General features: G+C 36.9%; 1 protein-coding gene across 1 annotated transcript in view; it reads right to left on the bottom strand.

Moving 5' to 3' along the window:
• The window catches only part of LOC121990912, a 30,463-nt gene extending 17,538 nt beyond the window's left edge, over nt 1–12,925 (bottom strand). Inside the window, exon 1 of the mRNA XM_042544960.1 lies at nt 12,764–12,925. Within this exon, the coding sequence (XP_042400894.1) occupies nt 12,764–12,925 (162 nt within the window). The remainder of the gene's footprint in view (nt 1–12,763) is intronic.
• Nucleotides 12,926–23,025: the final 10,100 nt, after the last annotated feature.

Raw genomic sequence — 23,025 nt, 5'->3', positions numbered from 1 at the left:
AATCGGCTATGGTGGAGGCAAGCTGGTCTTGTTTGGGCATTGTTTAGCCATATGTCCCTCCTGGCCACATTCGAAACATCCTCGAGTGCCCTTGCGACAAACTCCTGGGTGGAATCTCCCACAAATAGAACACTTGGGATAGCTGGGCTGTTTACTAGCTGGTCCTCCTTTTGGGTAACTCCCTGGTTTGCGTTTGTTGCTGGAGTTCCCTTTCCAATTAGAGCCGTGGGAGTTGTGGCCTTGGTGTTTCTGAGTACCTGAGCCTCCCTGCCCCTTGGACTCTGAGAGGACTTACTTCTGTTGTTTGATATTGTTCTGGTAGTGCTCGGTGGTCAAAGCACTGCTTACTAGTTCTTCAGTGGTTTGTAGCCTATGGACGCCGTTGGTCACGTTCATTGCTATTTCTGGCCTGAGCATCTTGAGCATCAACCGGACTCGTTCTTTTTCAGTGCTGACTAATTCAGGGCATAGACGAGTCAATCTATTGAATTTCTTCACGGCTTCCTCCACTGAAAGGTTGCCTTGGCGAAATTTAGTGAACTCGTCGTAGTGGCGGTTTGTAACCTGCATGTGAAAGAACTCTTCAAAGAATTCTCTCTCGAAGTCAGCCCATGTCATCTGGTTCACTGGACGCTTCACTTTAATTCTCTCCCACCACATCCCTACATCCCCTGACAGGCAGAAAGAGGCACATTTCACTTTCTCATGTTCTAGCCAGTCCAGAAGCTCCATCGTACTCTCCAGTGTTTTGAACCAGGCTTGAGCATCCCATGGTTCGCTGGTGCCTGAGAAGTTCTCGGGCTTGATTCACTGCCACTGGATCAGATAGGCTTCTCTCCTTGTCTCTACTGCTGGGGCTACTGGAGCTGTAGGCTGGACTGGTGGAACCTCTATAACTACTGGAGTTGCTATATTTGATTCCGGGGTGACAGTGGAAGTGTTCTGCTGATTAGCTTTTAAGGTGGCTATCTCATGTTGTTGTTCTGCTAATTGTTTCTGTAACTGAACCACTAATGTTGTAAGGTCTGGGGGAGGCGCTGAGCTGCCTGCCTCTTGCTGGGGTACAGTAGCTGGTGCCCTCTTAGCTGAGCGTCCTATTGTCATTTCTAGAAACATAGAGGACATACATAACTAAGCTAATCATGTTTACATAACTACTACTATCATGTTAAATGCTATCAAATATTAACATGCTTTAGTTATCCATAAACATGATCTATAACAAGAAAGCAAGAAACATAAATAAAGTGAGAGACGTTCTTACTTGGAAGATGCAGGTTCAATGCTGATGTGTGTGTAGGAAGTATGGAATCTGCTCTGATACCACTCTGTAACGACCCGCCTTCTACTGGCTAAGCTGTAAGGCTGGATCGTCACATTATACTGTTGCTAGCTATTCTTAATGTGCGGAAAACTGAACTAATTTAAAACTTCGCTAAACTAATACAATTTCCTTGTTCTATATGTGCTAAGGGATGCAATCTAAGGTATACATGGTATATCCTACATCCCCTATGGTCAAGGAGCTGAGTTACAAGGTTTCCTGGTCGAAACCCAGCTTCCCAATCGATTGAGAGTGAACTCAATCGATTGGAAGCTATTGGATCGATCCCCTGATCGATTCAGCGTGCTACTGTGCACGGACAAGATTCTGGATCGATCGGCTGATCGATCCGTCCTGACTAATCGATCTATTGATCGATTCAGTGCACTACTGTGCGTGGGGTAATATTTTGGATCGATCGACTGATCGATCCAGACTTACCAATCGATCTAGCGATCGATTCAGAAGCTCTCTGTTCGCGAGGCCAATTCCCCGGTCGATCCAGTGATCAATTCCAGAGCTTACTATTCACGGAAATCAGCTCTCAATAGATCAACCAATCGATTGAGGTCCCTCCAATCGATCGACCGATCGATTGGAGTTTCTGATTTCACTGCAGAACTCTGATTTCAGAGCTAAATCATACACAACTCAATATAATATACCTAAAATGCCTAGAGAACATTGTAATTAGTCTTCACTAACATTATGCATGATTTACTACTCATCAATAAGCAAGCTAGTGTCCTAGGCATGGCATAAGCATGGTTTCACAATTCAACACTCTTAAAATACTAAAAGTGCATAAAAATTAAAAGAACAAAAGGTTCTAATTCTTTAAATTTACTAGTTCCCAAGGGTCTTCATTCCAAGTTCCTGCCCACACACATCCTTGTAACATTGTCCTCCAGCCTCTGCTAGTCCATCTTTCCTTTACCTTTATCTGCAGTATAAGGAAAAGAAGTATCTGTAAGCTTACGCTTAGTAAGAAACCATCTACCTCACAAAACATGCAAACGATGCATTTTATGATTTTAAAACATGCCACTTAACATATATATGCTGTCAATCGAAATCCAAGCTGAAGATCATGATGAACACACTAAACATGGCATAACATTAAACTAGGCATGACAACCAGTGCTAATCATAACTATTGTATTGTATCAACAAGAAACTAAACTGATACAAAAGTTGGGCTAAGCTAATACTAAACTAATGCTAAAGCTGTATTGAATTCACATAACTATTTTGTGAAGTTTTTAAAACTATTTATCATAAATAGATGAAAATACATAATCATCCTGTTGACGGGCCCGGCAACTTTACTTACTGTGCGCGCATCCCTAACTAAACCCGGGGTTGCAAATTCTGAATCTAGTAGGGTTTACTAGGTTATCTAAACCTAGGGATGACTATGGGAGCCCAACCCAATGGACATCTAGTCTAGTACAGTGTCACTGCTGAAAATAAAATACTGGTTATAGCTGAATTTTTCTTATCTTGCTATTTCTAGGTTATCTGAACCTAGAGCTAGGTTATCTGAACATAGAGGCGACTGTGCGAGCCCACCCATTGGACCATAGTCCCATATAAGCTGAAGCAAGACTACATATGCTATTTTAAATGCTTCTGCTGCAATTACTGAGCTATTAAAATGCCTACTGTAGCATTTTACTAAGTTAAGCGTTTTATCAAACGCTTGGTGTGCACTAGAACACACCCTACGTACTGAAAATCTTCATACGACTAAACTAATGCATAAAACACACGAACAGAGCTACTTATACTGCAGGTGAGGGGTTTCTTACCTCCTGCTCGAACTTTCTTACAAATCTAAACGCTAGGTTTCCGGTGGAGAAGATCCCTTCGTTGATCTCCTCGCGTCTACGTGTTCCTCTCGCGGAGAAGAGCGTCCTCGTGCCGGAGTTGTCGCCGGAAGGTGCCCTTACATCTCTAGGAGTGAAACCCTAGGTCTCTCGGGGCCTTGGTGTGCTGTGAGGTGAGGAAGAGGAGGGGGCGGCGTGAGGGTTGAGGAGGAGTTGCCGAAACATGTAAAACCAATCCCCACTTAAGTTTCCTATTTATATTAAGTGGTTAATTCGGCCAACTTAAATATAAATATAATTGGTTCCCTCTCCTTTCACCACGGCTCTGCTGGGTTCACTTGTTTATTTGAGTCCTCTATAAGGCATAGGGCCCATAGGTTTCGGGTTCAATTCCTGCCTAGACCATTTTACGTTTCTATTTGTTTTTGCTACCTCCGCTACTATAAAATTCCATAAAAATATCCTAAAATTCCCAAAAAATAATAGAATATTTCTAATAATTTATTTGGAAATTTTCGGGCGTTACAAATGTTCCCTTCCCGGGAACGCATCCACACAGTCACTCCCTTCCAGTGACTTACTTTTACTCACCTGCTAGACGTCCGGTCAGCCCTTTGACCCATCTGGACTTCTCGCCAAGCGTCCGGTCAGCCTGTCAACCCGCTTGGACTTCTCGCCAGCTATCCTGTCAGCCCGTCAACCTAGCTGGACTTCTGGCCTAGCGTCCGGTCAGCCAGTCGACCTACTTGGACTTCGTTCCAGACATCCGGTCAGCCCGTCGACCTATCTGGACATAGCCTGCACACTCGATCAGAGTGTTAGATCACGACAAACCTAACTTAACCTGATTTGTCATTCATCAAAACCTGAGTTAGGCCGTTAGTGCTAACCGCACCAACAATCTCCCCCTTTTTGATGGAATGACAACCTGGTTAAGTTAGTGAAAAATATGCGAGTAAAAACCAGCATGAGGTTCAAGTTTAGACATTTTGTTCTAGCATGAGGTTTAAGTTAGTTTTTACCTTTGACATTTTGTTTCTCTAAGTTAACCACCTATCTCTCCCCCTTTGGCATTCATCAAATTAGGACATAAGTTAAACATTTAAAAATACAGAATACAGAATGATGTCAAGTTAACTTGGGGGAGTATTAACTTTTGAAGACTTGTTTAAATTATTAGCTTTAGCTTTTGGAAAATAGCTAAGTTTTGAAAGAGTGGCCAACTTTTTAAGGATCATTTACAAAATTAATTTAATTTTCAAAAATGACTTTGCAAACTCAAAAGAGAATTTTCTAATCAAAATTTTGAAAAGCTAATTTTCTAATATAAGTGTAAAGTTTCAAATTTTAGGATCAAGGTAAATTTTCAAAATATGTTTCAATTTTGAAGTATTTTTCAAACATAAGTTTTGAAAATCAAAATTTTAAGGCTAAGTTTTCAAAACTAGATTTTCCAAACAACATTTTTCAAATTTGAAAAAGATTTCAAAGCTGAGTTTTAAAAGCTATTTACTGATTGAAACTAAGTTTGAAAAAAATCTTAGTTTATAAAATCTAATTGAATAATTTAGTTTTATAAAGGCTAGTTTTAAAAATATTTGAAACATAAGATTTTAAAAACTAAGTTTTAAAACTTTTCTTTTCAAGATTTATTAAGTTTGTAAAAACTTTAAATTTGAAACCAAAATTCAATTTGAATAAAAAATATTAGAAAAGATATTATGTTTAAGGTGGAGAAAATAATTTTGGTGTTAAGTGTGAAAATAAGTTGATTTAATCCTCCCCCGAAACCTGACATTTAAAATAAAGCTTTTGAAAATATTTGCTAGGAATATTTAATATAAGATTTTCAAAGTAATTTTTTTTTAATAAATTGAGGTAGAATTTTCTAAAGAGATTTTAAGGAGAAAAAAGTAACAATTAAGCATTTAAGGAGATTAAAAAGATAAACCTCCCCCTGAATTTGATACTCCCCTTAATTTAATATCTCCCCCTTAAGTTAATACTACCATTTGGTTATATTAAATTTTACACCTCAATACATTTTTGTACCTAAGTGTTTTGGTGGATGCAGTGTTAGTAACACTTATGTTTATCGAGTATATTATTTATATAAGTATTTTTTATATACTTGGTATAGTTTTTTGATAAGAATAAGATTATTGAAATTTATGAATAATCAATTATTCTTAATAATAAGTAATAAGTAATTTATTACAAACTTAATAATAGTTAATCATTATCAATAGTTTATTGATTAACTTTTATTTTACTTGACTTATCTGATTAAATTTCGTATTAATTGTCTTAATATCAATGGATAATAGTTATAATTAATCTTTCGTTTTTCATTTATTTTATCTTTAAGTTTTGATTAAGTAACCTAAGTTACGTTTAATTAGGATTACCTAAGTTACGTTTATTTTGACTAACGTCAAAATTAAGATTGATTGAGTTAAATTAGAGTTTAATAAGATCATATCTAATTTAAAGTATAATTGATTACAGTTAATGTTTGAAGTTTCTACTTTAATTATTTACTTTTTAATTGTAAAAATTTCAGTTTTAAATTTCATTTTTAATTGAAGCTTTAAATTTTATTTTAAGTTAATTTAAGTTTTAACTTTAAGTTACAATTTAAATTATAAAGTTTCAATTACCTTAAGTGTCTTAGTTTTAGAATGACTTTTAATATCTTTTAATTTTTAAATAATTTTAAAAAGAATTTCAAAATAATTTTTAAAATATTTTTAAAAAATATTTTTAAAATGATTTTTTAAAGTAAAAGTGAAAGATTTAAAGGATTTTTAAAATGCATAATTTTTTTTTAAAGAATTTTTAAAATAGTTTTTAAAATAATTTTTAAAGTAATTTTTTTAAAATAAGGATTATAAAATGGTTTTTTTTTTTAAAAAGGATTTTCAAAAGGATTTTTAAATAATTTTTAAAAGAATTTTTTAAAGAGTTTTTAAAAAGATTTTTAGAAGAATTTTTTCATGATTTTTAAAATAATTTTTAAAATGATTTTTAAAATAATTTTTATATGATTTTTAAAAGAATGTTTAAATGATTTTTAAAAGAATTTTTAAATGATTATTAAAAGAATTTTTAAATGATTTTTAGAAGAATTTTTTAAAACGATTTTAAAAAGAATTTTTACATGATTTTTAAAAGAATTTTTTAAATACTTTTTAAAAGTATTTTTAAATAATTTTTAGAAGAATTTTTAAAACAAATTTTTAAATAATTTTTTAGATATTTTATTTTTTAAAAAATTTTAAATAATTTTAAAAGAAAATGATTTTTAATAGAATTTTTAAAATGAGTTTTAAAAGTTTTTTAAAATAATTTTTAAAAGAGTTTTAAAAATGAATTAAAAAGAATTTTTAAAAAATTTTAAAAAATATTTTTAAATAATTTTTAAAAAAAATTTAAATAATTTTTTAGATAATTTTCTTTAAATAATTTTTAAATGATTTTTAAAATAATTTTTAAAATGATTTTTAAAATAATTTATAAAATGATTTTTAAAATAATTTATAAAATGATATTTAAAAGAATTTTTAAATAATTTTTAAAGAATTTTTAAAATGAGTTTAAAAAGTTTTTTTTTAAATGATTTTTTAAAATAGTTTTTGAAAAAACTTTAAAATGATTTTTAAAAGAGTTTTCAAATTATTTTTTAAAGTAATTTTAAATGATTTTTAAAAGAATTTTTAAATAATTTTAAAAAGAATTTTTTTAAATGATTTTTAAAATAATTTTTAAAAGTATTTTTAAATAATTTTTAAAAGAATTTTTAAAATGAGTTTTAAAAGTTTTTTAAAATAATTTTTAGAAGAGTTTTTAAAATGATATTTAAAAGGATCTTTAAATGTTTTTTAAAAGAATTTTTAAATAGTTTTTAAAAAGAGTTTTAAATGTTTTTATTTTTTAAAATGATTTTTAAAAGGATCTTTAAATGTTTTTTAAAAGAATTTTTAAATGATTTTTAAAAGAATTTTTAAATAATTTTTAAAAAGAGTTTTAAATGTTTTTTTTAAAAATAAATTTTAAAAGAGTTTTTAAAATGATTTTTAAAATAATTTTTTAAAACAATTTTTAAAAGAGTTTTAAATAATTTTTAAAGAATTTTTAAAATTGATTTTAAAGAAATGTTTTTTTTAAAGAATTTTTAAAGTAATTTTTAAAATAGTTTTTAAAGAATTTTTAAAATAGTTTTTAAAGAATTTATAAATTAGTGTTTAAAGAACTTTTAAAGAATTTTTAAAATAATTTTTAAAATAGTTTTTAAAGAATTTTTAAAATAATTTTTAAAGTAATTTTTAAAATAGTTTTTAAAGAATTTTTAAAATAGTTTTTAAGTTAAAATAATTTTTTTTTTAGGTTAAAATAATAATTTATTAAGTTGAAATAATTTTTAAGGTAAAATATTTTTAAGTAAAAAAAATTTAAGTTTAAGTTTTAATTTTTAAAATTAATTTTTAAGTTTAAAAAAATTAGGTTTTAATTTTTAAAATAAATTTTTTAATTTTAATTTTATTTAGTTTTAGTTTTAATTTAAATTTAATTTAATTTAGTTTTAGTTTTAATTTTAATTTAATTTTAGTTTTAATTTTAATTTAGTATTAATTTAATTTAATTTTAATTTTATTTAATGTCCTTAGTCATCTCACCCAATCTATGTTTTCAATCAGGGAATCCTATAATTTTGTGAGATGAATTAGATTCAATTTTAGAGTTTGTTTTTAACTTGTGTTAGATTCAGGTTTAGATTTGGGTTCAGCAAATAGGCGTTCTCTGGATAAACTTCTGGGCTATGGTGAGTCACTCGGACATCATTAAAGTAACCATGCCTTCGAGGTTTTCTAAATAGTACTATCCACTGGACTTAGTACAAAACCTTGGTCTAACTGGTTAGGATCCACAAATGGTAGCTTCGGTCAGTTCCACTTAGCCAAATGCACCAGGTCGAAGTCATATCTTCCTAGACATGCATAGACTAAGCTTCCCTAACGTACTATCATCCAAAATTTCACCAGTACCATTTTTCAAGTTAAACTTGAACCCTTTTTAACTAATCCTAATTACCCTGTCGGGTAGGTTGGTTAGGGTAACCCTGCCGGGTAGGTTAGTTTTGGAGGTGCCAGCTATTCTGGAGCCTCCCCCTGAATTAATGACCATTTAATTTAATTTTGTTCTCGGTTTATGTCTATTTCTTTTATAATTATATTTTACTTGATAATAGTTTACATTTTGTTGAGTTTTAATATGTTTAGACTTTAAACTTTTTGGTTCAAGTTTGTATTCTGGTTTTTATTTGGTTTATTTGACTTTATATAATATATTTTATCTTTAGGGATATAATATTGGTTAGCTCCTATTTCCGTGGTCAAACACGCTTTCGGAACCCAGACTTTGTTCGTTGATTTGTGTTGGGTTACTAATGATTTATATGTTTTATTTGAGTTCAACTTATATCCGAGTCCGGTTTTATTATAACATGCTTTTTGATTGTTTAGTATTAAATCTAAATTTTTTGATCTAGTAGTAAATTTTTCTAACATAATTTTTAAGTTGTTAATTTATAATTTTAATGATGAATTCTCCTCCTCAAGTGTTAGATCTTGAGTTGGTTTATTATTTACAACTTGTTCCTTGAGGATTTAATTTTCCTCAAGGAGCAATTTGTTTTTATTTTCCAACTTAACTAATTTATTATTTAAGCACGAAATAATTTTAAAAAATTTCCGGTTTAAGTTTAGGAATACCTCTTCGGAACCTTCGGAAACGAGTACGGACTCGTGGCTCGATTTGGGTTCAGACCCGTCTTCCGATTCATCTTCTGACTCTGCTTCGCGGGCCATCAGCGCGAGGTGGCTCTGGTGTTTTTGATCTTCTGCTTCCAACTCTTCCGAGGAGGAGTCGTCCCACGTCGCTTTGAGGGCCTTCTTTTTGGTTGGCTTCGGTTTGTCGATTTTTAATCTCGGGCACTCGTTCTTGTAGTGGCCCTTCATGTTGCATCCGAAGCACGTCACGCTCCTCGATTCGGTTGGAGAATTGATCTTTTGAAGGTCCTTCTTGTTGGTGCGGGAAGCATCCGATGATCGAACCTGAGTTTTGATAATGGCAAAGGATTCAAAGTTAAGTTGTTTGTGATCTAACGTGCTTGACTAAGTGTTTCAGGAAAGTCCTAACTGCCGTTAGGCAGGTGAAAACCCTAAGGGGTGGTAACCCTAGGTGGAGAAAAGTCCTAACTGCGGTTAGGCAAGGTGAAAACCCTAGGGGGTGGTAACCCTAGGTCATAGGGGGTGGTAACCCTATGCGGAAAGTCTTGGCAGGTCGATGGCTTCAGGCAAAACTCCTAGGGGGTGGTAACCCTAGGTGGAAAGTCCTGGTGTCGCGAACCAGGTGAAAGACTGGACTAGCCGGGAAGCGGATGTCTAGCAGAAAGTCTGGAAGCGTCGAGTGCTGAGCAAAAGTCCAGTTGATCTGAAGGATCGACTGACAACAGGTAAATCTCCTGAGTGGAGTAGGTGAGGGCGCGTTCCCCGTAGAGGGAACAGTAGGCGTCGGGTCGACCTAGGGTTTCCGGTTGGAAATCCAAAGTCAGACTCGGACAGTCAGGAGACTGTCTATACTTCAGTTATCATATTTATTGTGCTAACTTTGTGTTGCAGGGTAGTGTTTGGGACTAACGTATCTTGCAGGTGCAAAGGAGCAACCTAAAGCCTCGGATGAACAGTGTCCGAGGTGCCTTCATGGAGCTTGGAGGCGCCTCGGGTGCAAGGTTGGAGCTGGCTGCGAGAAGCTGTTCAAGGCGCCTTGATGAACAGTGGAAAGCGCCTTGAATAGATGAAGGCGCCCTGGTGAATAGTGGAAGGCGCCTTGAATCTGTGATAAGGTTCGACCAGTTCGCCCCTTATCTCCGCGGCTGACTCGGCTAATTCAAGGCGCCTTGGTGAACAGTAGAAGGCGCCTTGAACAACCTTTATAAGAGGTCTCGACCAGCAGCTCTCAATAACAAGTTCCAAGCTTTACTTCTGCGGTGTGCTGCTCAAGAGTCGATTCTAAAGTGCTGTTGCAGTCGCCGACGACCCGAAGCCTCATTTATTATTACTCTGTTGTCGGTATTACTTCAATTTCAGTTGTACTTAATTCCTTGTACTTATTCGCGATATTTTAGTTGTTGCCCATGGAAAGCGATCAAGGATCGCGGGCCTTCGAGTAGGAGTCGATCTAGGCTCCGAACGAAGTAAACGATTATGTCTCTGTGTTTGTGTTTATTTACATTTCCGCTGCGTATTTTACTCCGATAGTTTTACGAATCGAACGAAATAGCCATGAGCGCTATTCACCCCCCCCTCTAGCGCATCTCGATCCAACACTTCTTGCTGAAGCTTCTTTTCCTCCTGGTGAACATCTTCCTTACCAGGTTCACCAGGTGTTCTTCATCTTCAGAGTTCTGGTTAGAGTCTTCTTCCGGTTCAGACTTGTTCTTCTTTTCTTTTGAGGAACCTGCAAATAAGGCTACACCTTTCTCGACCCCGGCGTTAGTTTGCTCATGCAGTTCTAATTCACAGAAAAGCTCATCTAATTTTATTTTAGATAAATTTTTAGATATCTTGTAGGCATCTACGATCGATGCCCATAAGCTGTTGTGTGGAAGGGCGTTTAGGGCATACCTTATTAAGTCTCGGTTCTCCATTTCGTGCCCTATTGCGTGGAGTCCATTGAGAATGTCTTTAATTCTTGCGTGTAGTTGGCTGGCCGTTTCTCCTTCCTGCATTTTATGTTAAAAATTCTATTTAAGAGCAAGTCTCGCTTTGTTACCTTAGCGTCGCTCGTTCCTTCGTGCCGCTCGATCAGTTTGTCCCACAGCTCTTTGGCGTTCTTATGTGGTCCGACCCGGTTTAGTTCTTCTCTTGTCAATCCACACTGTAGGGTGTTGATTGCCTTGTTCTCTGTTGATACCTTCTTTTTTAGGTCTGATGTCCAATCTTCTGGATCCAGTAGATTCATGGAACTGTCTACTGGTATTTTGTAGGGTCTGGTGACGCTCATCCACTAGTCGAAGTCTGTCTTGAGATACACTTCCATTCGCTTCTTCCAGTACGACAAGTCATCCCCGTTGAAGAGGGGAGGTCGCACTGTGCTGAAGCCCTCGATTTGCGACATTTTTAATCTGTACACAGAAAATATAGAGAGGTACCAAGACTTGGTCTTAGATTAGTAGTGCAGGAAGAATTAAATAAAAATAACTAAATTGGTGATGCACCAATTTAGTTTTAATTACGATGAAAAAAAAATTCCAAAGGGGTAATAATTCCAGTTTGGATCTTTGCGAAAAACTGAAATCCGAAAATAAAAATAAAGAAAACAATCACCCCTTGTCTGATTGGTGGTTGCACCAAATCAGAGCGGTACCAGCTCTGATACCACTTGTTGGATCATGAAGTTTTGATAGGGGGGGGGGGGTGAATATCGATTACAAAAATTTCGATAAGAGTAAGCGCAGCGGAAAAGAAAATCAATGCTAATACAGAACCAATTTTACTTGATTCGGAGCCTGTGTTGACTCCTACTCCAAGGCCCGCACACGAGGGTGCTTTCGATGGGAAATTCACTAGCAATTCAATAACTATTACAAACTAATACAGGAATGCTAATGAAAAACAAAGTAAAGCTATACCGATAGAAGAAGAAATTAAAAGAACAGCGTTGTTGGAACTTCACAGCGTTGCAGGTGCGTAGCAAAGTAGATTCTGAGTTGTTGTTGAAGCTCCACCCCTGCCCCTTCTTTTATATGAAGCTCGGGGCGCCCCAGATCCCTTCCGGGCGCCGTGGTGGGGCGTGGCAGGTCCAACCAGTGAGCTCCACGTGGCGACGACGCGATGGGATAAAACTTGCCTCTCGGGCGCCCGGACCACCTTTCTCCAGGGACCATCTTTCCTACAAGACAAGGTTAGTCCGAGGCAAATATATAGATTATAACCTGTAAAACAGAGTGTTAGTTCAGTTTATAGTTTAGCAAAAAGAGTATGACTTAGATTCTGTCTTTCCGAGACCGGAATCTAGTCACGATCACGACTTAGATATCCGAAATGGATCTAAGCCGGATCGACGCCTAATGTTCCCTTCCCGGGAACACGTCCTCAAAGTCACTCCCTTCCAGTGACTTACCTTTACTCACCTGCCAGACGTCCGGTCAGCCCTTCGACCTGTCTGGACTTCTCGCCAAGCGTCCGATCAGCTCGTCAACCCGCTTGGACTTCTCGCCAGCTATTCGGTCCGGCCATCGACCTAGCTGGACTTCTCACCAAGCGTCCGGTCAGCCTGTCGACCCGCTTGGAGTTCATGCCAGACATTCGGTCAGCCCGTCGACTTGTCTGGACTTAGCCTGCACACTCGATCAGAGTGTTAGATCACGACAAACCTAACTTAACCTGATTTGTCATTCATCAAAACCTGAGTTAGACCGTTAGTGCTACCCGCACCAACAGTGTGTAGCGGAAAGATCACTTAGAATTCATTGTTCTCAGCTCCTGCTCGAGACAGGCTTATAAAGCCCGTTGAGGGCACCTCCAACATCCTAAATGGCGCCCTTAACTCTGCCAATTTCGCAGCGAGTATGAGATCTGAAGAAGTCACCTCTTATATGCCTGAGGGCGCCCTTAACCTCCATGAGGCCGCCTCGCACCAAGGTCCAGGGTACCCTCAAGCTCCATGAGGGCGCCCTCACGCCAGTGTCCAAGGTGTCCTCAAGCTCCATGAGGGCGCCCTTGCGCCTTGCAACGAGGTTGCTTCTCCAGGTTCATTTCTTCCAAAATATATTAGTCCAGCATACCCTGCAAAATAAAGTTAGGATAATAGCGATATGTAAAATTAAAGTATTTGACAGTCATCAGGCTGTCCGATTCTGACTTCGGATTCTCGACCGGAAACCCTAGGTCGAACCAACGCCTACTGTTCCTTCACCGGGGAACGTGTCCTCACCTACTCCACTCAGGAGAGTTTACCTGTTGCCAGTTGATCCTCCAGCCCAACTAGACTTTTGCTCAGCGCCCAAGACTCCAGGACTTTCCGCTAGACGTCCGCTCCACGACCTGCCCAGTCTTTCACCTGGTTCACGACACCAGGACTTTCCACCTAGAGTCCTCGACTATAGGACATTTCCCGAAGTCCTCGGCTCGGCAAGACTTTCCGTCTAGGGTTACCATCCCCTAGGACCTAGGGTTACCTCCCCCTAGGGTTTTCCACCTGCCTAACCGCAACTAGGACTTTTGCTTAAGTACACTTAGGACTTTCGTGTAAGCTTATTCAACCTTGTTAGATACTAAGACAACCTAACTTTAAACCCTTTGACATAATCAAAACACAAGTTCGATCATCGGATGCTTCCCGCACCAACAGAGGCATCTGAAAGATTGATCAACGTCCGCTCCACGACCCACCCAGTCTTTCACCTGGTTCACGACACCAGGACTTTCCACCTAGAGTCCTCGACTCTAGGACTTTTGCCCGAATTCCTCGACTCGCCAAGACTTTCAGCCTAGAGTTACCATTCCCTAGGACCTAGGGTTACCTTCCCCTAGGGTTTTCCACCTGCCTAACCGCAACTAAGACTTTTACCTAAGTACACTTAGGACTTTCCTGTAAGCTTATTCAACCTTGTTAGATACCAAGACAACCTAACTTTAAACCCTTTGACATAATCAAAACACAAGTTCGATCATCGGATGCTTCCCACACCAACAGAGGCATCTGGAAGATTGATCAAACGGACAACTGAACTTAGTAAGTATGATATACAATACCAACCTAGTGTAGCCATTAAAGCTCAGGCCTTAGCTAACTTTATAACAAAAGTACAGGGCCCTGAAACCAAGGAAACTTGGAAGATATATGTAGATGGATCATCTACTTGGCAGGATAGTGGGATAGGTATTCTTGTTATATTGCCTAGGAAAGATCGAATGTACTTATTTGTTCAATTAAATTACCAAGCAACTAATAATGAAGTAGAATACGAGGCATTGATATCAGGATTGTAGGCTACGTGACATGTTGTAGTCGCCTAGGTTGTAATCTACTAGATTCTCAGTTGACGGCTCAACAATTGTTTGACAACTTTGAGATTAATAATGAGCACCTTACGTTATATGTAGAATCTTTTGACAAATTAAAAGTTGAATTCTAAGAAATGACCATATAGAAGATTGCTCGATCAGATAATCAAATAGAAGATGAGTTAGCCAAATTAGCTTCTACCATAATTCCCTGGAATTTAGATAAGCTTGTGGAGCAAACATTATTAGTGGCTTGCATTGAGCGGCAGGCCGACCTAGAGCTACAAAGTGACCGGAGAATGTGAATCATCTTATTTTTACAATAAGGTACTCTATCCACCAATGAGGAGCAAGCACGGGTACTCAAGAAAAGGGCTAGTCAGTTTACTATGATTAGAGATAGTCTTTATAAGAGAGTCTTTTCTTGTCATTTACTCAAATGCATTGGGTTGAACGATGTGTAGTATATTTTGCAAGAAGTGCATCAGGGTTTCTGTGGAAGTCATCCAAGGGGTCATTCTCTCATCCAAAAACTATTATTGGCTGGGTATTTTTGACCTACTCTACAAGCTGATGCATCTCAATTAGTAAGGATCTATTTATCTTGTCCGAAGCACTAAAACATCCTGCATCACCCCACAAAACTGCTTAAAATCTCCATGGTTTCTTGCCCATTTGATTAGTGTGGGATGGATATAGTAAGGTATTTTCTCTTGGCATCTATTCAGAGGAGCTTTTTACTGGTAGTAGTAGATTATTTCTCAAAATGGGTGGAAGTTAAGGTCTTAGCTAAAATAATGGAGCACATGGTTATTAAATTCTTATGGAAAAATATTATCTGCATATCTGTATAATCTAGTTTCTAGTAATGGAAGGTAATTTCAAGTTAGAAGGATAAGAGAATGGTGTCTGGGGTATGGTATTACACAAGCTTTCATGTTTGTAGCTTATCCATAAAGTAATGGGCAAGTTGAAGTAACAAATAGAGAAATTATCAAATGACTCAAAACTAAATTAGATCATGTTGAGTGCAGTTGGGTGAATGAATTACATAGTATATTATGTGTAGTATCCAGAAACTCAATGTTTTAATTAAAGGGGGTTCACTTGATTTAATTAGAAATTTATTTAATTAAGTTAGTCTACCATTAAGAAATTTAGATTAATCAAATAATAGAATATAAATATATAAAATTTTCATATAGATAATTCATTAAAAATAATAATAATAATAATAATAATAATAATAATTGACATATTATATATAAAATATATAATATAGATTATATAAGAAACGTAACATTTTGATATATAATTTAGATATTATTATATATATGATATCCATATGGATATGTATATAAATTTGATCCCTATATATAATATATAAAAGAATAGTATCAAAATAACGTGTAGATAATTATAACATTATAAGATAGGAATTATATAAATATATAGATATGGATATTGATTTTTACAAAGACCGAGTAAATTAAAATTTATATAATGAAATTGATAAAATTTAGATAAAGTCCTAAGCCTCCACCTCTTTAAAGAAATCTTCAAAAACTCTAGAGGATTTTGGCGACCCCTAAGAAGCTTCATCCTCCTTAACATTCTCCATTGGTCCTAGTGCTCAACGAGAAAATAAAGAAGGGAGAAATCGAAAGCATGTTCCTTAACTTGTAATGCTCTAGTTAGCTTTTATAGTCTTATAAATTTCGGGTATCATATCATGTTCATGTTCTTTTGCATATACTCCGCTTTAGGTTCTCTTCTTGTGCTCCAAATTGTTGTATCGTCGATTAAGTTTAGTTTGTCAATTGCTTTGCTTTAAATTTAAGCAAAGCACATGTAGACATTGTAGGTTTTTACGGTTATGGAACGGATCATGTTTTAGCCTAGTACGTTCTTATTTCTTAGATCAATAATGTGCCCGTTAATTTAAGTTATGCAAAAGAGATAGGTTGGGTTGGAGGATTTCTAGATGGGAACTTGGGGAAATTCGTGTGGCTTTAATGATAAGTTATATAGTTTCAATACAGTTAAACGTTTAGACAGATAAAGGATATGCTTTGGTTTCTGTTTTATTGCTGAACATCTTAATGCACTAACAGATCATGGAAGATGCTAATGTTGTGCTATCCTCGTATTGATCCCCTGCCACGTGACACATATACAGCTTTTAATGCATTAAACAGTTCTTGAGATATGAAAATAATAATAATAATAATAATAAACCCTATTCAAAGCATATTTATACATTTATCCTCTTCTATGTTGCGTTACATGTGCATGCCTGTATCAAGTTTAGAGAACGCTCAAGAAGTTTTTTCATGCTCATGTACTTGTCGGCTAGAGACTCGGTCTCAGCCCGGAGATTGGTCTTGGCCAGGATCTCAGCCATGTTTTAATAATCATGTATGCTATGGTTATACGTAAATGTAAGGTCCCGGCCATGCATAAGAAATCATGAATGCTAAATGAAAAGGATGTATCCACCTATGTTGGATATGTATGAGGAAGGTGATTCGACCGCGGCTAAAATAAATCTTTCACGGATTTAGTTATGAAATGGGGACAAAGTTCGAGATCTCATCAAAATCTATACGGTTGAGTGTGACTGGTGTCCTTAACTCAAAAACTCACAAAATTTATGTGGTTGAGTGTGATCGATGTCCTTAACCCGGGAGCTCGCCCAATCTACGTGGTCGAGTGTGACCGGTGTCCTTAGCCCGGGAGCTCGCCAAATCTACGTGGTTGAGTGTGACCGGTGTCCTCAGCCCAGGAGCTTGCCAAATCTACGTGGTCGAGTGTGACCGGTGTCCTTAGTACGAGAGCTCGCCAATTTTACGTGGTCATGTGTGATTAGTGTCCTTAGCCTGCGAGCTCACCAAAACTACGTGGTCGAGTGTGATCGGTGCCCTTAGCCTGGGAGCTCACCAAAATTTTATGTGGTTGAGTGTGACCGGTGCCTTTAGCCCGAGAACTCACCAAACTATGTAGTTAAGTGTGACCGGTGACCTTAACTCGGGAGCTCACTAACCCTATGTGATTATGTTTATTCTCTTGCTTAGTCATTTACATGCTTATGCTTAAGTTTTTGTTCATCCATAGTGTTGGTGTGGGAAGTATCCGACGATCGAACCTGTGTTTTGATTATGTCAAAGGAACCAAAGTTAAGTTATCTTATTATCTAACAAGTTTGATGAGATTGCAAGAAAGTCCTAAGTGCACTTAGGCAAAATTCCTAGCTACGGTTTGGCAGGTGGAAAACCCTAGGGGGTGGTAACCCTAGGTGAGGAAAAGTCTTAGTTACGATTAGGCAAAGGGAAAACCCTAGGGGATGGTAACCGTAGGTCATAGGGGATGGTAACCCTAGGCAGAAAGTCTTGGTGGGCCGAGGGCTACGGGCAAAAGTCCTAGAGTTGGGGACTCTAAGTGGAAAGTTCTAGTGTCACGAACCAGGTGGAAGACTGGACGAGTCATGGAGCAGGTGTCCAACAGAAAGTCCTGGAACCTCGGACACTGAGGAAAAGTTCAGTCGGTCTGGAGGGCCGATCTGGTAATAGTTATATTCTCTTGAGTGGAGTAGTGAGAACGCGTTCCCCGGTGAGGGAACAGTAGGCGTCGGTTCGACCTAGGGTTTCCGGTTGGAAATCCGAAGTCAGAACCGGATAGTCTGATGACTGTCAAATATTTATCTTAACCTTATTGTGCCTAACTCTGTTTTGCAAGATATATTTTATATTTTGGACTAACACATCTTGCAGGGAGTAAAAAAGATGTAAAGCTCGGATGAACAGTACCCAAGGCACCCTCTATGGAGTTTGGAGGCGCCTCGGGTGCACTAGTCGAACACCTCCGCGCAGTAGGGCAGAGGGCGCCCTGAACGCTGGGCAAAGGGCACCCTCCATGGAGCTGAGGGCGCCCTAGACGATAGTTGATGGAGTCAAAGAAAGAGAACAACAAGCTAACGATATGGATCATGGTCAACCCACTCTAGATGTTAATGATGCTCCATTATGCATTAATGGAGGTCCAATTACAAGGGCTAAGACTAGAAAGATGAAGGAAGCACTTAATGTACTAATTGAAGATGTGAAGGCCAAAGCTACCATTCGGCATAGTCAACCTAATTCAAGCCTCATATGAGCTTAATTAGCACTTAAGTCTCATGTCTATATAGTAGGGATATGTAAGCTTTGTAACGCCCGCCCTTACCCTAACTGATGGTCAGGGTGGCACTACGCGAACATACATACATGCATAAGAAATCATTACAGCGGAAGAAAAATTTTGTTCTTTTTTTTTTCTCTTTACAACTTAAAACTTAATCATATAACCAAAGCATGTGAACATGCTAGCATTCATGTATATAAAAATTTATTTACTATCTATTACTTGAAACATGATACATGCTTGTCTAACTAAAGCATAAATCATACTAAGATAAGAAGAAAACTAAACATGTATACTGCTTTCTAGAGCTCATGATCACTAACAGTTCTCTAAATAAAAAAGTACTTAGCATTTCGAGGTATCATGGAAGCAAGGGTAAGTATAGCTCACCTTAAGTATAAAACATCCAACAAGTCAAGCTAATATCATCAAAAGTAGCAAGAAAGAAATAGTTCACATGCAAAAACTTAAAATATATATAAGTTCTGAAAACACAAAACAGATCTCTTCCACCATGCCACTGCCACACACAACCTTTGCCCCTCCTACTGCTCCCTTTAGTTTAACCATGCTTTACCCTTTTCTGCAGTACAAGGAAAATAAAACTATAAGCACATAGGCTTAGTAAGATCCTTTCCTACTCACCAAAACATACATCATCAAGTGGATATAAACTAATGACATGTTCCTCTAATCAAACAAGCATAAGCATAAGGTAGTAGCATGTTCATTTAGACATCATAGACATATCACACAAGAGCATTTTCATGAAGCATAATAATCATGTAGCATGAGATAAGCATATATAAGATGTTCTTTTGAAAACATATATCATAATCATATAGCATGAAACAAACATATGCAAGATGTTCTTTTGAAAACATATATCATATCATATAGCATGAAACAAACATATGCATGATGTTCTTTTGAAAACATATATCATATAGGTATTTAAACATAAATCTCAACATGAGGGCCCGACATTGTACCACATACATGAATTGCGCGCATCCTAAATAAATCCGAGGTAGCAAATCTCGAACCTACTAGGAACTAGGCTCGTTTCCTTGACCATCGACCTAGGGGCAACTTAGGAGCCCATCCCATGGACCATTCTTAGGGTCCAGTACAAGCCAATACAAAAGTAAAATAGTATATCATGTTCTTGTCATATCATGAAACATAGCATGTTCTTGTCATATCATGAAGCATATCATGTTCTTGTCATATCATGAAGCATATCATGTTCTTGTCATATCATGAAGCATATCATGTTCTTGTGATAAAATGAAGCATATCACATAGCATAACATAGAGAGTCATTAGCATGCATGGTTAGGGTTTTGAACTTTCCATAATTCCTAATCCACATCTTAGCCGAAACTTGCATGGACATGATCTTAAATTTTTAAGCAACTTTAACCAAGGAAAGCATCATACTAGCATCACATCATACATAGCATAACATGGGAGAAAACATAAGCAAGTCTAGTTGGAATTAAGCTTCCCAAAGTCCCTTCCTTTCTTCTTGGCCGAAACTTACAAGGTATGGCCTTAGGTTTTAAGCACTTTTAAAACAAGGAAAGTATCATACTAACATGGTACTCATCCTAACATGGGAGAACTTTAGCAAAATAAAAGGACTTCTCACCCTATTTTTCCTTGGTTGGCCGAAACTTACAAGAGGTGTCATCCTAGGTGTTAAGCAACATAAAGCATGGAAACTTTGCACTAACATCATATAATGGATTACACACCATGAGTAAGCATAGTTAGGTTTTAAAACTTTCCTAAATCCATTTTATTCCTCCTTGGCTGAAACCTAAGAGCATGGTTCTAAGGTTTTTTTAGCAACTTTAAAATATGAAAACCTTAACTAACATAATATAGTAGATCACATACCATAAGGAATCATAAGCAAGCATAGTTTAGGTTTAAAACTTTCTTAAATCTAATTTATTCCTTCTTGGCCGAAACCCTAAGAGCATGGTTCTAGGGTTTTTAGCAACTTTAAAACATGAAAACCTTAACTAACATAACATAGTAAATCACATACCATAAGGAATCATAAGCAAGCATAGTTTAGGCTTAACAACTTTCTTAAATTCATCTTATTCTTTCTTGGCCGAAACCTAAGAGCATGATTCTAGGTTTTTAGCAACTTTAAAACATGAAAACCTTAACTAACATAATATAGTGGATCACATACCATAAGGAATCATAAACAAACATAGTTTAGGTTTAAAAACTTTCTTAAATTCATCTTATTCCTTCTTGGCCGAAACCTAAGATCATGGTTCTAGGTTTTTAGCAACTTTAAAACATGAAAACCTTAACTAGCATAATATAGTGGATCACATACCATAAGGAATCATAAACAAACATAGTTTAGGTTTAAAAACTTTCTTAAATTCATCTTATTCCTTCTTGGCCGAAACCTAAGAGCATGGTTCTAGGTTTTTAGCAACTTTAAAACATGAAAACCTTAACTAACATAATATAGTAGATCACATACCATAAGGAATCATAAACAAACATAGTTTAGGTTTAAAAACTTTCTTAAATCTATTTTGTTCCTTCTTGGCCGAACCCTAAGAGCATGGTTCTAGGGTTTTTAGCAACTTTAAAACATGAAAACCTTAACTAACATAATATAGTGGATCACATACCATAAGGAATCACAAACAAACATAGTTTAGGTTTAAAAACGTTCTTAAATTTATTTTGTTTCTTCTTGGCCGAACCCTGAGAGCATGGTTTTAGGGTTTTTAGCAACTTTAAAATATGAAAACCTTAACTAACATAATATAGTGGATCACATACCATAAGGAATCACAAACAAACATAGTTTAGGTTTAAAAACTTTCTTAAATCTATTTTGTTCCTTCTTGGACAAACCCTAAGAGCATGGTTCTAGGGTTTTTAGCAAGTTTTAGAACATAAAAACCTCGAAAGCTACTTGTACTGCAGGTGAGGGAAATACTTACTTCCTCTTGCTTGGGTTTACTAAGAGAATACCCTTGGTGAAGAAGAAGAAGGAGCCCCTTTTCACTTCTAAAATTCCCTTTTCTTTATTCTTTTTCTTGCAAGAAGAAGTGTGTTTCAAGGACCTCCCTTTGTGAAGTTTTCTTGTGGAAAAGCCCTTAACTTGAATTCGGCAATGGGAGAAAGAGGAGCTTGGATTTTCTGTGAAGGAAGGAGAAGGAGGAAGAAGGAAAAGAATAACTTTTCTTTCCCTTTCTTCTATTTATTCTCCATGAAAGGGAGAAGGGAAAATACCTTTTTATTCTTCCTTTCATTTATTCTAAATGAAGGGAGAAGGGAAAATGAACTCTTCATGCTAAATGAAAGGGGAGAAAGAAAAGATAAACTTTTCTTCTAAGTGAAGGGAGAAAGGTGTCCCTTCACCATCCCTACCCTTAACTACAATTCCCCTTTCCTTCCTACCAATACTTTCTCTTGGCCTATTGGTTATCCCATACTACTTAAAACTTGCCACTTGTTAAGACGTTCAAGCTTCAAGCCTTGACCACTTTTTTTTTTTCCTTTTTGGTTCCTGATTCTATCTAAGAAGCTGGACAAGATGGAGATCTGGAAGAAAGAAACCCCCCGCGCCGATGAAGGATAATGTCGTGCTGATGAAGAATAATGTCTGCTAAATACCAATCTGAGAAACCCAAAGCGGATCGGAAAGAAGTAGAGTCACCGGAGATTTTCCTCGTGCGAAGACCCGATGATGAAGAAGAAAACCAAATATGAAGAGAAGAAACCCAAATACGAAGCTTCCAAGACTTCCTACGCACAGGAGACCAACCAACACTATCGTCAGTGACCTAAGACCGGGGTGGGAATCCCTGGCTAGGCCCTCTGATGCTCAAGTCAGTGATCTCTCCTCGTGTGTAAGAAGGAAGAAGAAGAAGATGAACAGTAGCCCAGAAAATTAGGGTTACCAGTGTGCACGATGATGTGAACTGGTAACCCTAATTTTCTGGACTATTGTTCATCTTCTCTTCTTCCTTCTTACACACGAGGAGAGATCACTGACTTGAGCGTCGGAGGGCCTAGCCAGGGATTCCCACTCCGGTCTTAGGTCACTGACGATAGTGTTGGTTGGTCTCCTATGCGCAGGAAGTCTTGGAAGCTTCGTATTTGGGTTTCTTCTCTTCATATTTGGTTTTCTTCTTCATCATCGGGTCTTCGCACGAGGAAAATCTCCGATGACTCTACTTCTTTTCGATCCACTTTGGGTTTCTCGGATTGGTATTTGGCAGACATTATTCTTCATCAGCACGACATTATCCTTCATCGACGCGGTGGGTTTCTTTCTTCCAGATCTCCATCTTGTCCAGCTTCTCAGACAGGATCAAAATTGGCGCCGTCTGTGGGAATCTCACCTGAATCTGAGACTACATGATGGAAGAGGCCGGAAAATCAAACCTACTTACTATCAGTCATGAGGATTTGGATTTTCTCATCAACTCACATGTCCAGAAAGCCTTGCAACAGCAGCAACAACAAATTCAAGCCCACACTGGAGCTACTCTGCCAACAGCTCATAATCCGGCAATATCAACTACCGAGCATCGGAAAGGGAAGGAGCTAGAAGAAGAGGAACATGCAT

Source organism: Zingiber officinale, chromosome 6B, assembly GCF_018446385.1.
Source record: "Zingiber officinale cultivar Zhangliang chromosome 6B, Zo_v1.1, whole genome shotgun sequence".
Taxonomy (NCBI): domain Eukaryota; kingdom Viridiplantae; phylum Streptophyta; class Magnoliopsida; order Zingiberales; family Zingiberaceae; genus Zingiber; species Zingiber officinale.
This window is presented reverse-complemented; position numbering and strand designations above follow the sequence as displayed.